Source organism: Ambystoma mexicanum, chromosome 8 (genome assembly GCF_040938575.1).
Source record: "Ambystoma mexicanum isolate Mex_15411 chromosome 8, UKY_AmexF1_1, whole genome shotgun sequence".
Lineage (NCBI taxonomy): Eukaryota > Metazoa > Chordata > Amphibia > Caudata > Ambystomatidae > Ambystoma > Ambystoma mexicanum.
The window spans coordinates 1,060,214,941-1,060,230,989 of NC_090929.1; the positions used below are offsets into that span (position 1 = coordinate 1,060,214,941).

The 16,049-nt window shown below is 43.1% G+C and overlaps 1 protein-coding gene across 3 annotated transcripts in view; it reads left to right on the forward strand.

The window, feature by feature from the left end:
- CSGALNACT2 (chondroitin sulfate N-acetylgalactosaminyltransferase 2) overlaps positions 1 to 16,049 on the forward strand; it is a 321,127-nt gene that overhangs the window by 225,617 nt on the left and 79,461 nt on the right. For all 3 annotated transcript variants that reach the window (XM_069611038.1, XM_069611036.1, XM_069611037.1), the window contains exons 3-6: positions 8,428 to 8,644; positions 9,740 to 9,841; positions 12,124 to 12,302; positions 14,291 to 14,385. In XM_069611038.1, the coding sequence (XP_069467139.1) occupies positions 8,428 to 8,644; positions 9,740 to 9,841; positions 12,124 to 12,302; positions 14,291 to 14,385 (593 nt within the window). The remainder of the gene's footprint in view (positions 1 to 8,427; positions 8,645 to 9,739; positions 9,842 to 12,123; positions 12,303 to 14,290; positions 14,386 to 16,049) is intronic.

Here is a 16,049-nt window from a genome sequence, read left to right on the forward strand (position 1 = left end):
TATCTGGACAAGGCCCAAGGCAACAGAAGCGCTGGTACCCAGGGCCCTGCTCTGTGGAGGGGACAGAACCATTCAAGCCACTCTACCAAACTTCCTGGTTGGAAAGGGCAGTAGGAAGGGAATCCTTCCCCAGAGACCCTGGACTGGCTCTCCTAGCACCCAAAGAACTGAGGAAGTGACCCCTGACTTCTTGCATCACCGAACAGCCTTGACATTGGTCTGGACACTTTCAGTGCCATCTAAGCTGCTGCACGGGTACCTCCAGAAGTTTGCCTCATGACCTGCCTCTCTGCATCCTGCTTTCATTCGACGCCAATCCCGAAGCTCTGTTGTCTCTGCATGTGAGGCCCGCTGAGTCTTCAAGCGTCCCCAACTTGACACAGTCTGCCTGGTTGCCAGCTTCTGCAAGATCCAAGCAGTAACTGCTGCAGTTTCTCAACAGTCTGTTCAGCTGTCGACCCTGCTCACCGCTGAAGGAAAGTCTCAGCTTCTCTGTGCTCGAAGCCGCTGAGTCTTCCAGCACTGCCAACCTGACACCACTGTTTCCTAGCATCTTCAACCTGCGAGCTCCTACTGATGAACAGCACAGTAGCATTGGAACCAGTTGCCGCTGCTCTCCAACCCAACCCCTGCTTGGTGTTCAAAGTGCTCAGACCCTCGGTTTGAGGCCAGAAAGCGTGTTGCAATGCTGTTCAGCCCTAAAAGACCGTAACGAAAGGTATTTGAATTGGCCCTGTCCCCATGTTCTCCCTTACAGGACCCCAACTGCATGTAGATGATATGGTAGGATAGGTTATTTATAACACACTTAATACCCATAGGTTTCTAAGCGCGGACCCGGGATCAAACCTGTGGTGCTCCATGTCGTCTTGCTTCCAAGGCGAGCATGTTGCTCCTGAGCTATCCTCCCAAGACAATCCCTTTCTCCAAGACATTAGCTTTGACTTTTTGCTGTCCCACTCCCATTTATTTTGCTATACCTCCTTCCTCTTTCTGTTCAATCTTTTCTTATCCCTGCCAAGAAATTAATATCGATACCCTTGCACTGATGCTTTTACACTGATACCAAAACATACTGATGTCTTAGCACTGTTGGAAAGCCCCCTCGATCACGCATACACGCGCCGCGCCCCCTGTCCCCCACGCCCCATGGTGTGCTAGAATGCCTTCTATACTGCCCCGCAGCCTGGATAGCCTCCGAGTCTACCTGCACAACTCAATGTCTCTTGGACTTAGTCAGAGACATTGCTTATGTTCTACTACTTTTAACAGTGTCCCTATGCACACGGACTGCAAGAGGTTTCCCATGTAAAAGGCACCCTTCAATTCTGCTTGATTTTCGCATCCTGTTGTGCCCGTTACTTCTCGAATACCTTAGAAAGGCACAGTGGAGTGAGAAATGCTGTCACTCCGGGATTCCTGGAAGAGCGGCTGCTATGCTGCACTATTACTCGGGTGTGAAATTCTACATGTGGAGCATCTGCTGGTTTAATTTAATCTCCACCATCCCGCTGCCTGGGCATGCTTTTTGTCTGTAGTGAGCACTTGTGTGATATGTTCAATAGCCAAATCACATGAAATCCTGATCCCCTTCCAGTGCACTGAATTCGTGAAGCATCCCCAATCACAAAGTGTCTTATTTCTGCATTAATGAAGACCTATATTGATTTCAGGAATATGTCTATAGACCCCGAGAGATAATGCAGAGAGCATTTAGTCCTGGGACAGATGTAACATAGATAAACAGGCTCTGTCGACTAACCCTTTGTCCAATTATCAGTAAAATCCAGAGCTTATGATTTAAATATGGTGCATTTCACGCAGTTAAATGTCAACCCAGGCCATCTGGCAGCCTGCTCTGGGCCATGTGCAGAGCTGTTCAAGTGACCTATATTAAAGGGCTGGGGCAGGTGCAGGGCGTAGCGGGGGCAGGTGTGCGTCCATAAGGTAAATATAGAGCAATTGGCTGTGGGATGACATTGACGGTAAATGCGTGGTTTTGTACTTTGAAAACACCAGGTTACAGCACTGATTATTCACAAGATATGCCACAATAATTTTAAAGGTACAACACATGTTCATGACTTTTTTTTACAGTGAGCATAATCAAGTAGTCATGAAGCCAGACGGTCATGTTCTTTAATTTTGTAGCCGTTACAAATGTATTTTTCTTTTTGTGATCGGCTTTGCATGCTCCTCCCCACCCCCCCCCCCCTGCGTTTGACACCATATATGAATGGTGCACACACCGAGACACAACTATTTCTGGAATTCATTTTTTTAAATCCTCTGAGTGAGATGACAAATGTGTCCCTAATTACTGTATAACAAAAAGTACCATATGGTAAATTGGGGAAACTGGTTCAAGGCACATTGCAAAAGTTTCTTTGGTGCGATCAGAATTGCAGGAAAAAACCCATACTGAAATGATGCTTGCCTGTCACTGTGTTCATATGCACGTGTGCGCTCAAAGTTGATTAAATCTGGCCTCCGAACCTGCACCCAGGGGCCATATGCTCACTGTGGCCACCATTGGGTTCTGTAGACGCAGGTAGGTTTAGTGCCTCATCTGCTAAAGAAAGGTAAGTACATCTAAAGCGTGCAAGAGTTCGCCTTCAGCTACAGACTACAAATGATGTTGCACGGAAAAGACCAGACTACTTCTAAGTTACAGCCCTATACTGGCAAATCCTGATAAGGTGCAAGAGGGAAGATGAGTGGGCACTGCTTTAATTGTTGAATCCGCATTCGTCCAATTTTCAAAAAGTTGTAAGCAATAGATTTGCTTGTTTGTACAATTGGTGTTCAAATGTTCAAAAGGAGCTGGCTGTGACAAATTTGGAGACGCCCAAATCTAAAATACATGTAAAGCAGAAGACCAAGTGAAAAGCAAGGTCACACAGCCGCTCACAAGAGCACCCCAGCAGGGTGTGTAGGTAGTTGAATCTATTCGAAGTTGCTTTCAAAAGTAAAAAGTAAAAATTATTTTAATAGAAAATAATGATAGTCTTGAGATTCAATTGTTTTCCAAAATTGGTTTATCCACCGAGAATTTGAATAAGAAAATTATATACATATCATGTGATGAAAAGTCACTAATAAATCCTTAGTGAGGAGGAAACTGCCATATATGTTTTTTCAATCAGACCATGAAAATTGCCAATGCATTTCGGAATAATATTTCCTTCATCAGGGCAGGTCTATAAGCAATATACATACAATAAATCGATAGTACATGATCAAACCAAACAGTAGTGACATATAATATAATCAACATACCATAGTGTTGTGATTTTAGAGGTACGTATATTCTCACATTCTGAGTCTTTCCTTTTTCCAACCTCAGAAAGTTTTTTCTGATTAGCCTATGTTACCCACGATCTAGGGATGCATGCCCAGGTCGCTTTAGTTCTTTGTTTTCTTTGCTATTCTCTAGCTTAGTCATTCTTCTGACAAGCAGTCCTAGCTAAATGGATGTCGTGATTCTTAGAATTCTATATTATGCGGATTTTGCTCGTGCATTGGGAGCCAGAATGTTTTTTTTTTCTTTTTTAGTGCACCATAACCATTTCGTGTTTTTCTTTAGAGCGTCTGTGTTCCACTCTTCATTCATTCTCTTAATATTAGTCCATCAATGTTAGCATAGGGTGGAAAATGTGTTTGCTCCTCCAGCTTCCAATTGCTCCAGTAACCTGTTATTACTTACCTTCTTTTGTAATGCTACTTGATGTAAGGATGAAATGCTATGCCGACCATGCCCTGGGCTTTGAACCCTCTGCTCTCATGTCAGAGACCAACACTTTACCCAAGCAGCTTCCCACCCATGGTCAGTTGAACGTATGCAACCTCAAGAATTTCAGTGGTCAAATGTGTGTTTAAATTGAAAATGAATGAACCCACTCACACCTGATTTTAGACCAATTAAAAAGCAGTAGGGGGGGTGGCATGAGATGAAATGATTGGAAGCATGTGAAGCTGAAACTGGCAATTTGGTAGTTGAACTGTGATGCAAGAAGTTCAAAGCAAAGCGTTATGGTTGGCTCAGTCCTACTTGAACTATTGGCTAAAATCAATTGCATCTGCGGCAGTACTTATTTTCTGGAGAGTTGTAGCAAAAGGAAGCATAGACTTTATCTTGATTTGAACAAGCAAGTGTGAGCCAAATCGCCCATGATTGAGTTGCCCTGAGCGGATTCGCACCACTTCGTTGAAGTTGTTCAAAATCCCCTCTATGGTCTGCACTTCAGAATGATGGAAACTATTCATTTTAAACACCCCCACATTTCTGTGATATTATACATTTCTGTAAATTAATTTTAAATTGAAGGAAAATAGCCAGCGATTCCAGTCACGCTCTCCTAGTTCCCACCCCTACTATAAAAAGGCCGCCTGCACCCTTCACCAGTTTGTGTGATCCTTTGACAATCGCTTCTCTCGTACATCAGGGGCCCCTTTGCCCTCCAAAATTGTTATCTCGTAGATTGCAGGGGGCAGCTATCTGCTTTTCTAGCCATTTCATATGCACTGTTACATTTTGGAGTAACCAAAAAGAGCCACGTACTGGCGTCTGTATTAAATATTCAGACTGTTTTCGTTTATTGGCTTAATGTTTGGTGGGCCAAATAAAGGTTTGGCGTAGGCTGCATGACTATCCACTGCTTTAAGTGGTAGACCAAATCGATGGGGAGGGGTGGGGGGTTAGCGCTCTAGTTAGCGGGCATGGCCTAAGTTTTGGTGAGTGTACGTGGGTCATGCCCCTAACTAGAGCCACCCCCCCAACCCCTCGCCTATGGGGGATGAGAGCCTGGTAAAAGCAGGAGAGCTGGGGCACACTGGCATTATTATCTTTTGGTTCTCCCAAGCCCCTTCTTTTTGGTCCAAATCCAAGAAACAAAAGGGGAGGCCGGGAGCACCAAAGGTGTCGCACCAATCCTCCCCAGCCTTCTGTGTTGTTTTAATGAGGAGCCACCACCCAGCTGGCAGTCCTTTCACTCTGACCGCAACAGGTAACCCTTTAACCATGCAGCTCCCGATCTCCAAGAAGGGCTGCCGGGGTCCTGCCTGGGCTCAACCCCCACAACCCCCCTGACTAGCCCCTGCTAAGCTGATCCCCACAGGCAACCCTTTAGCCCCACAGCTCCCCGATTGAAAATCCTGCCTGCTGGGTGCTGGCTTTTTAATCTAAAATAGGAGCAGGGCTGGGTGGCCCGGCCTCTCCTTTTTGTTTTTGTAAAGAGCCAACACTCCGCAAGCCTGTTTAGCCGAAGCTTGCATGGTTAAAGGACTGTCTGCAAATGTTGGCGCTTTGTGTTAGTATGGCTCTCCTTTTTACTAATTTGAAGTGCTGACACCTGCCGGTAGCCCTTTAACTGTGTAGTGCTTCGGCTAAACAGGCTGCCTGAGGGGTCGGCGTAGCTAGTGCTAGTCGCGGGTGGTGGGGTGAGTCATGGCAGGGCCCCGACTCGGGGGTCCTTTTTGGAGACTGCAGGCGTGCTATCCCCCACCCACTTAAAGACCTGTTGCTATCCTCCCAAAAGCCCTGCCCTTGGCTCACCTATCCCCAAGGAACATTCTGTTTGAGTGCTCTATATGCAATTACAATGTTTGACTCAAAGGCGTTGTGCTCGGATCCCTCCCTCTCACTTTGAGGTTGGGAGTTTGGTCCGATTTCCCCATATCCTCACTCGTCTCCAGTCCCTCCCCATTTAACATACCTTCTGATGTCATTTTCCCCTATTGCACTTTTAAGCACTTTGGGTACTATTATGCCCTCACAAGCTGTGAAATAGCGGACCCCCACAGCTATATGTGTGGGAGTCCGCTGTTTCACAGCTGACTGGCAAAGTGAACTCTAAGGGGTGGAATGGATTCCCTGTACATGCAGTTTATAGTCCTTCTCAATTTACCAACCTAAAACTGGTCTCATGCTCCATCAAGAACTTTTACTATTTAAGCACCGAGTTGTTCTTTGGGATCCCGGCTTGGATAATTTTTCACTCACCTGGTTCCTCCACTTTACCCATTTTTGCAGAATTAGGATTGGGTGCATCTTTGGAAATGCACTATTTATCTTGTATTTAATGCCGATTTTCATCACATGTACCATTCATCTGTGCAGCCTTGTCCCCACATGTTGAAATAGTAATGCACTGAAAAGCACACTCTGCAGTCACAACCAATCCAACAGCTTAACAGTCAAGCAGTTCTGATTGGCCTCCCTTGTCAATGTCATATTACCACCTCTGCGGCTTAAGGCACAGTTTCCACGATGCTCGCACCTCTAGCACATCACCTGCTGAGTTAGTGTCTTACACATGGCATTTGTTATAGAGCATATAAACGACCTGGCCGTTTTTCCGCTCTATTTTGCAGTGCACTGTTGTGGTTCATAATATCCTCGAATGTGGGATCCCAGAAGCCTAATCCAGTGCACTGATGCACTTGTGGATGGCCCACAGGGCAACAAGGCCCCATCGCTGGGGGTTTAACTCTTTGCAGTTGCGCAGTTGGGGAACAAGTTAAGATTCATAGTGGCACTGTAACTCCATTGGATTGAGGATAAGCGTGCCAGCGTGGTCCCAGCTCCCACCATGAAGTTTTAATGTTTAATGAAGGCTTACTGTGCCAATAAATCATATTTCGAAATATGGAACATAATCTGAAAAGTGACGTCTTCCTGATAATACGTGGAAAGGATACAATTGTGTCTGATTGGTGGGTTATAAATAGTGCTGATAATCATGGTTCTTTTTACTCGATTAATTGCTACGTGCAACCCTTTTAAGGGTTTCGCCCCAGAGTGGTAGCTCTGATCGAGGGTCGGCATTTATTTTATGCAGAACACTAGAGAATGAGAATGCATTTTTATGAAACAAAAATGTAATTGAAGAGCTTTAGTATGTATATCAGCTAGGTACAAATTGGGCAAAAAAAGACCATGTACAGGACCAAACACAGCAGCATGGATGCTAATGTCTGGAGTTGGTGTATTTTCTAAGGGTTATTATGTTTAACTAATATCAAAATGGCAGCTATTTAGGAATGCTAAGAAAAGCCTCCAATCATTATAAACTGTATAATTATATTACTGCCTGTCAGAAAGATGTTTTACAGGGAAATGTGGAATAGGAAAGCCCGGCTTTTTGGTGCACAAATGGCAAAGATAAATATTAAATATGTCCACTTTTCCATTTTTCTGTTATAAAATTTGACCTGGGAAGGTTGTTCCAACGTTGTTATACGGTCTGCAGGGGGCACCACTTAGGATCTCAGGGGAAGTGGAACACTATGAAGCAACTCTGTGGAGGCAACTTCTATATTCTTTTCCAACATGTGTACCAATCGTGGTGATTCGATATGAACTGGGCCTACGATCCCTTCATAGTCGTATTAGTTGGAAGCCACTATTGTTATATGCAAACATTTCTCACATCACCCGCATCTATGCTGCATTCAGATTCTTTTCTGAGTGATCTAGTCTCTGATCTCTGTTGAATGAGTTTAGAGCATACTCCTTCGATCTTTTAGTGGACTTAAATATGTCCTTGGAAACAATCATTGAAAAGCCCACCAAAATAAAAACTGTCAGACTGGATAAAGACTGGTGGAGATCACCCACCAGGGAATTTCGTTTATGGTCACTTGGGAAAGGCCTATAAGAGACGTGGAGTCCCATAGCCCTATCTGAAGATATTTCCTGACTGACAATGGAGAGACAATTTCATTAGGTTTTGTTTTAAGGTTTTACAGACAAATAACATTGTATGTGTACCAAGTGGCATTCCCCTTGAGCTAGCTCACTGTAATGATTTACTTGCTAGAAAATGTGTTCCATTTGCGGTAAAATGTCCTGCTATGTTGCAATTGTGAGTTTCTTTTCCTAAATTCGTTTAGAATCTTGATGTGTCGATCCTGAAGCATTGTGGGTAAATATTATGGGAGGCCATTCAACTGCAATGTCCTGAGATTTTTTAAAGCTTGTCATTTATCTCAAAATAATGTTTTAGTATTGTTTTTAATGGCAATTTAAGAATATTCTTGGGGTAAAGGTTTCAGATTATATATTTTTTGATACATTGAAATATCGTCTTGTTTTAGCTTTTTGGGGGTTGAGCTGTGACGATGTAGGATGTGATGTATACATGTTTGTCTCAATTGCAAAGGGTTGTTGTAAACCAAAAGCAATTAAATAAATGCACTGTACAGACTTTAGTAACTAGAAGATGCGACTACAGCTTTGTTAAAGGTAGATCTGTTGCAAAATTCCACCTCTTTATTGCAATATAGAGAAGGCGATGGTGCAGATGCCGGCATTCGTGCCAGATCCAATGCACCACGATATTACAACTAGTCCTCTATGTTGAATACCACGCCACTTAAATATATTCTTTTGCCTCATTAACCGATCACATTTCTTTCTTTTTCCAGGGTACTACCGCACGGAGAAGGACAAGGGAACCCAGTACGAGCTGTTCTATAAGAAGGCAGATCGATTGGAGTACAGGCATGTCACCCTTTTTCGGCCTTTTGGGCCCCTGATGAAAGTGAGGAGTGAGACGCTGGACACTTCTAGATCACTCATTAATATTATCGTGCCGCTATCTGGCAGGACCGAGGTCTTTTCTCAGTTCATGCAAAACTTCAGGTGAGTCACTGTTATGTTATGTTACTTTGCATTCATATAGCGCCTTATATACCATTGGTATGGTCTGAAGGCGCTGGTAGGTTGAACGCCCTTGGGAACCGAAGTTCAAGTCAGTAGAGAGAGTAGAGAGAGTCAAAGGTGCATGTGAGCACCGGATATGTGTGCAGCTGGTGTGGCATTCGTGTAATAGCTGCTTCTTAGCAGTAGGTGTGGTGGTTGAGAGATCACGAGTATGTGTTCGTTCAGGCAGGATTTATCCAGACCGATTGTGGCTGCGTTAGGCCTGAGGAGAATGCCTGGCTGGGGGGGGGGGGGGGGGTGTAACAAGTAGTGTTTAGTTAGAGTGATGTGGAGTATGCGGCAGATGTTGGTATGAGAACAGCTATACCGAATGGTGTCATAGTATCTCTGTTTTCTAGTTGAGTGGTGGTGTAAAGAAGAGAGTAAGCATGGTGATGTGATATGATGAGTTATATGCTCTTTCAAACGTTCCATTCACTCCAAACCATTGCATGTAAGTCGCACAGTTCTATGCGCTCCAGTCCGCTCCATGCACTCAGTCCGCTCCACGCACTTGAATCCGTTCCATGTACTCCGATCCGTTCTATGTATTTCTAAGTTGTTTTATGCACTCCATCCACGTATTACACTCGTGCCATCCACATAGTTCCCGTACCTTTCACATATTACACCAGTACTTTCCACATACTTAATGTGTTCCAACCACATACGTCACCCGTTCCAACCACATACGTCACCCGTTCCAACCACATACGTCACCCGTGTCCTTGGGTTTCATATAGATAACACCAGGTGGTAGAGCAAAGGTTGCTGGAGGTGTGGTGGTCTGACTGAAGGGGGTGGTGTTGTAGCTAGGGCATGATCTCGTGCTCGGAACCTATGTTTCTCAAAATGGTCACTTGGGCTTTTATTTTTTTTCTTTCAGATGAAGATCATTTAGATTATCTTTTTTATTTTATTCATGTCTTGGTTTTTATGTGACTTATATGCCTCCCTTTAGATACCATGGAGCATGCTAGTATTATGCAGCATGCTCGTGTGGCCGGATTACATCGATTGTTATGTATTTCCTAGGGATGTGTGTATCCACGAGGACAAGAGGACGCACCTCACTGTGGTGTATTTTGGAAAGGAAGGATTTTCCACTGTAAGGACCATCCTCGAGACAGTGGCCAGGTAAGTCCAGCCAAACCAAGTTCCAAGTCTTGTAAAACAAGATTTGACTGAGGAAGAAGAGCTGTGGTTTTTAACCACCTGCACACTTAGCATTTTTGCTTCCAGAGGAATTGTAAGAATCACTTTGCAACTCAAAGCAGACACAGACCATACAATGTGCTTGTTTACAAAGTGTGTTATGCATTTGCTAGAAACTTTGTTCCGATTAGTTCCTGGCACATTTTAACAGTGATGATCCTCTGTACACCAACACCGCCACCACCAGCCAGTAAGACGTGGGTCACCTTCCTTTAAATATGGCTTCTTCTGAGAGCTCTTCGTTAAGCTCCCACCAGGACTTTTGATCCCTCATCGAACCCTGTAATCTTTGTTTCGGGCTTCAACTTGTCCCAAAGATATGCATTAGTATACAACGCTGTATTAAATTCCAGGACTGCTGCACACTTGCTGAGTTTTCCAGTGATGGTTTTAGGGGGGTCATACTATGATGAGCCGAGCTGCATACTAACTATCCCTATGTCTACACCGATCTAGGACACAACATTCTGTGTGCTGCACAATGGCACAGCCTGGCACTGGAGTAAGCCTTACACTTTGTGATGTGTGTAAAGAAAAGAAAAAAAAAAACGACCGTAGTTATTAGGTGCACGTTTAAGAACATTCTGCACAAAACGCTGTTTGCTGAACATTGGGGATTATTTAGTCTTCTAACACGTGCATTAGAGATTTTATTTTTCCTTTTTAATATCCCATTTTTGACCTGGGGAGGTTGAGGTAAGTTTTATATTAATTCACCTTGTTAAAGCATATTTTACAGCTATATTGTCTTTTTAACACAATTAAAAATAAGCATTTTGCTTGCAGCATTGTATTCCAGGTAGAATATTTTTTTTTCCTGTTTATTTCAATTCCTTCCACGAGGTGTATTGCTCACAACATCCTATATTTCACTCCTCCGATCCAACTTGCTTCCATGAGCCTACAATTATAGTTTCCCCACTGTTAATCAGCAACTTATGCTCTCAAACTCATTATAAAACAAGAGTAAACAAAATCAGCATAACTAAAAGGTGTATTCGTATCCTAGTGACAAATTTGATGAGTAAAGTGTCAACATTTTCTTAAATTTTCCTGCATGTCATCCAACACATACCTGTAAACTGAGCATGCACTGTTGCTCCCCGAATTCTTTGTTACTGAACTCACTGTTTACATCAGTTACAGGGCTTCAGATTTCGTGGTGGGATTATACTGTTCCCTACTTTTCAACGTTGGTTGTCAGAGTTTTTAAGGGAGTAAAGGTTATGTTTGTTGACGAGGTGTTCTTAGACAAGTTGAAATATATTTTAATCGTAGATGAAAAATACCTGCATTTTGAACATTTTTCTTTGTGACCAGTATTTGGCATGGTGCTTTTTTTTCTTCTCACGTGAGGGATTTGTGATGTCTGAATCGGCGCAGGGAATGTGCCGGAACATGGCAGCCTCTAAGCAGTCTGCTCGATAGAGCTGGGTTGCTTGTTTGAGTGTGTGACAACTCTGCTTCGGAACAGGATACTCCCACCGTGATCTGTCCTGAAGCAGAGTTATCACATGCACGGGCAACCTTCGTTTCAACAAACGGACACTTTCAGTAGACTCAGCATGGGCAACTGAATACAGAAAAAGCCAAAGCCTCACATACCTGTTGTAGCTGTCCAGACTGGTGTGTATATGTAGATATATCTATATATATCTATATATATAGATATATCTATATCCTGCAGTGTTGAGACTTTTTTTCTTAGGGTGAGCAGTGTGATCAATTAACACTGCAGACCCAAACTTCTACTATCTCTTAAGGGTTTCTTACTGAATCACAACAAGACCTGTTTCAAATAAAAACAAATCTGGACATACTTATGTTCCCCTAATGCCCTTTGCTTTTATGCAAATCTCTGGGATTGGGGTCTATGAAGAGATACTGAATTGCGTTACCTGGCCTAGGACCTCATCCCTTGGTCCTGCCCACTCCTCCCCCACGACCCCGGCCCTCCAAGCATGAGAGGGTTTCCCGAATACATTTACCCCATTTCCAGCACTGTTCTGAATTACATAGTGGACAAAAGATGTCTCTTACTTCGGCTCACTTTTTTACTTTGTAAAGTATGTGTCTGCCCTTGTGCTCCCCCACCAGCAGCTTGACTAGTTTAACACCTTGGTAATTTCTTGTGTTCCTAGGCCTATCTGTCTGCTGCTCTTGAACCTGATTATTCTGTTCTGACTTTGTCAATGTTCTTTCAGCAAAACAAGTTTCCGGAATTACACACTGATCTCGCTTAACGAAGAGTTCAACCGAGGCAGAGGGCTGGAAGTAGGGGCCCGTGCCTGGGCAAAGGGGGAAGTCCTCATGTTCTTCTGTGACGTGGATGTCTATTTCACGGCCGAGTTCCTCCACAGTTGCAGACTCAACAGTGAGCCGGGTGAGTACCAGGGCAGTTAAGGGTTGATCATCTGCTGTGGAAGGACAGAGGATTGCCAAACTGGGGGACAGTGGTATTGTACAAACTAGACATTTCCTGCAATCGTACAGAGGATATAATGGAATTGTTTAACAATAAAAAGGGGAGGTAACCAGCATTGTTTAGTAATACACTTAGGGTAAAATGTGTTTCTTCTATAGCACAGAGGAAGGAATCCAATATTGTGCAACAGTAAAATGACAATATTCAGGAATTGTACAAAGTGTAGTTTACTTGTATTATTTAGTCTAAAAAATAAGTATAAAATAATTGTGTATGCTGGGATATTGTGCAAAATAAGAACATGCTGGGATTGTCAAACTGATATTTGATTTAGATATGGAAAACTGACCACACTTTGGTGTAGTACAACTAGAAATATAGATATGCAAACTGCCAGTAGTAGTATTGTGAAACTGGCTATATATTGGTATCAGACTACGAAATATGCCCTTGCCAGTCACAAGTGGGCATTTGCTGTTGGTGAGTAAGAGACTGAGTGTTGTATACATGTGGAGCGCTGGCATTTATGCCAGTTTGCACAATTAATGTTATACATGGTTAGTACCTTAGAACATTAAATTAGTTCCCACTGTTAAAGTTATTAAACTGGGTTTATGTTGGGATTATACTCGGAAATCCCCACCCAGGGAAACTTCTGGGATTCACATTTGGAACTTACTGGGTTTATCAAACCAGGCGTTTTCTGCTAATGTGCAACCTGTGAGATATTGCCAAACTGGGTATATTGTGACCTGAACTGAATAATACCAGGGTTGGGCAGACTGGGAATTGGGAGTGACTATTTGTTGTGGTTCAACAAATTCGAAATGGTATGATCAGAGAGGGTATTTACTATTTACTGACATTTTCCCAACTGGAAATAGCCTACTGAATTAGTAGGGATATTTCCTACAGTCTTCTGCGACTGTGCTAGTTGGATATGCCCTGGAGTTTGCCATGTGGTAGTTTGCTTGATTGTGTAGCATTACAGGTGGAGCATCATGTAATGGTATATCACACTGCAGTAGGATTCTCCTGACCTTGTAAATAAGTGGACACAATGTACACTGTGAAAATGCTGGTATTGCCAACCTGCAAGTGTGCTGTTATTTTCCAAATACCATGACCGCAGCACTGGCAATATGCTGGCCTAGTAAAATACTGGAAGTGTTCTGGGGCTGCACAGACTGATAATATATTTGGATTGCAAAACGGACAATGTATTTGGTGATTGTGCAACACCTAGAAGTGTGCATTCAATGACCTGATATCTGGAGTTTTAGAACTGGCATTAAGCCAGAAATGATGTCATATGGTATAGTTGGCTTCTTCACCATCAATGAAGAGTCTAAGATCTCAGTTAAGAACACACGTTTTGTATCAGATGTCTTCTGATTTCCCTCTTCATTGAATGATTAGTTAGAATCCTAAAAAATCCTACTCCTGGTGCTCATTGCAATATCTATCCTAATTGCAAAGAAAAAAACGCAGTGCATATCTGCACACATCTCACATCTCAGACAATTTACCAGGTGAAAGTGGCATTTCCTCAGTGATTTGCTGCAAACCTGAATGGCTACACTTCGTGGTTCAGGAGTTTGGTTCCCAATATTTAAAGAGTGAGACAACAAAGTGTCTATCCGAGAACCTCTTCCTCTCAAGAGTCTCTTGTTCTCTTTGGGACATCCTTGCACGAAGCATATCGTACAGGTTTCGAGCTAGGCGCTTTCTCGTGAGACAAGGAATGTAAGTTGCTGTTGGATACAATGGCATATTGAAGCCAGATTTACCCCTTCATGAGACACAAATACTGCATGCTTTGGACAATTTGCTATCGCAATGCATGCAGTCAGTTATTATTAAATGCACCTTTCATTTTAGAAAATATACCATCCCTAGCATTACTGAAAACCATAACCAGTTGTTTTGCCTTTTGTGTATTTTAGGTAAAAAGGTTTTTTATCCTGTTGTCTTCAGCCTGTATAACCCAGCCATCGTTTATGCCAATCAGGAGGTGCCTCCTCCAGTAGAGCAGCAACTGGTAAGTGTGGAAAAGGTCTTGTAACAATAGTCAGTTTTGCAGTGTAAATGTCCAGACTCTGCTTTGAATCTCGATGGCTGTGCAGCTGTGTCCATTAGACCGAAAGGCACCTGCATCTCTGAGGTTGCAGGGGATCGGACGTTGTGCCTGTGCCCCAAAGGAAAGGGATTGTTGTCCGTTGCAAGTTTGGCACTTGGTAGAAACTTGGCTCTGGAGATGGTACTGTACACCACCATCTTAAGCTATAGCCTCTTTTACAGAAGGGTTAATGATTGTGGAAAGATCACTATTCTCTTTTGCCAATTTTAATGCTCCATTTAGAAGTCCACGTGCATCCTTTCCCCAACACATTGCTTGTGTCGGACTCCAACCATCCTGCGTATGCAGCATTTACTCCCGGAGCTGACCGTACGAGGATCTCTCTCTCTCTCTTTCTCCTTTTCTCTTTCTCGTTCTCTTTCTCTCCTTTTCTCTTTCTCTCTTTCTCTCTCTTTTTCTCTCCTTTTCGCTTTCTCTCTTTTTCTCTCCTTTTCTCTTTTTCTCTTTGTCTCTATCTCTCTTTCTCTCTCTTTCTCTCTGTCTCTATCTCTCTTTCTCTTTTTCTCTCTCTCGCTCTCTCTCTCTCTCTCTCTGTCTCTCTCTGTCTCTCTCGGTCTCTGTGTGCAGCCCTGCAATGGGAGGGATGATCACATTGAACATGTGCTGCGCAGACTCCATGGGTGTAACTCTGCTGGACTAATTGACCTATAGTGGTGGAGCTTTTATTGCACAATATATCAAGTATTGCATAATTGCTGCCCAATGGAGGTAACTGGAATCCCAGTAGCATGCAGGTTTTATCCAGATCAGACCGTAGCAAGACCCTACACTTTCTACCTTGTCACCTGAATTTAGTTTCGAGTCAGTAACTAGATTAGTGTTGCAGACCCAACATACAAAAAAAAAAGAAAAAAAACTGCTCATTTGGCCATCAACGGAAATGACACATTGACTTTCTTGAAATGTTCTCTATTTACTGTCCACGGAAGTGTTAAGACTGTACAACGTTTTTTTAATGCTTTCAGTTTAGTACATCTGTTTCTGCTTATTTCAGGCTCGGTTGAACACTTTGGGGTTGCAGGACCTCATCCTCATAATTGTTGTTTGTATGTATTAGCTAGGTTCTGCTTATGTCAAGCTTGGACCCTTTATTGACTTCAATATCCACAGCTCTCCTTGTGCCATGAATTTGGGATAAAAGACATTAAGGGTTTGGAAATGAGAGCGACCTTGGTTGTGTGGTGCTTTTGGGAATGCTTTCTCTGTACTTAATAATAGTTGATGCATTTTGCCTTTTTGAGTTAGGCTCCATTTTGTTGCCAAAATGTAATGTACCTTGTTATCTAATAGGATGAATGCTCTCAGTGGGGGGGGGGGGGTTAAAAAAGCGCAAGTAATTGAAAACCAAACCAAGAACTGAATGTTTGCTTTAGGCCCCTGGACCACAAGTTTGGCTTTCATTAAGGTAGCACAGATTCTTTGAAGACATTTTTAAGTACGTTTTGTTAAATAAAAATAAGAAAGGCCTAGCTATCCCTATGGGGTGTTCCCTACCTAAAATGAATAATTTGGTGCTCATCAGTCGTCTTAAACAATGTCCAAAAAGGATCTGTCCACACTCTAAA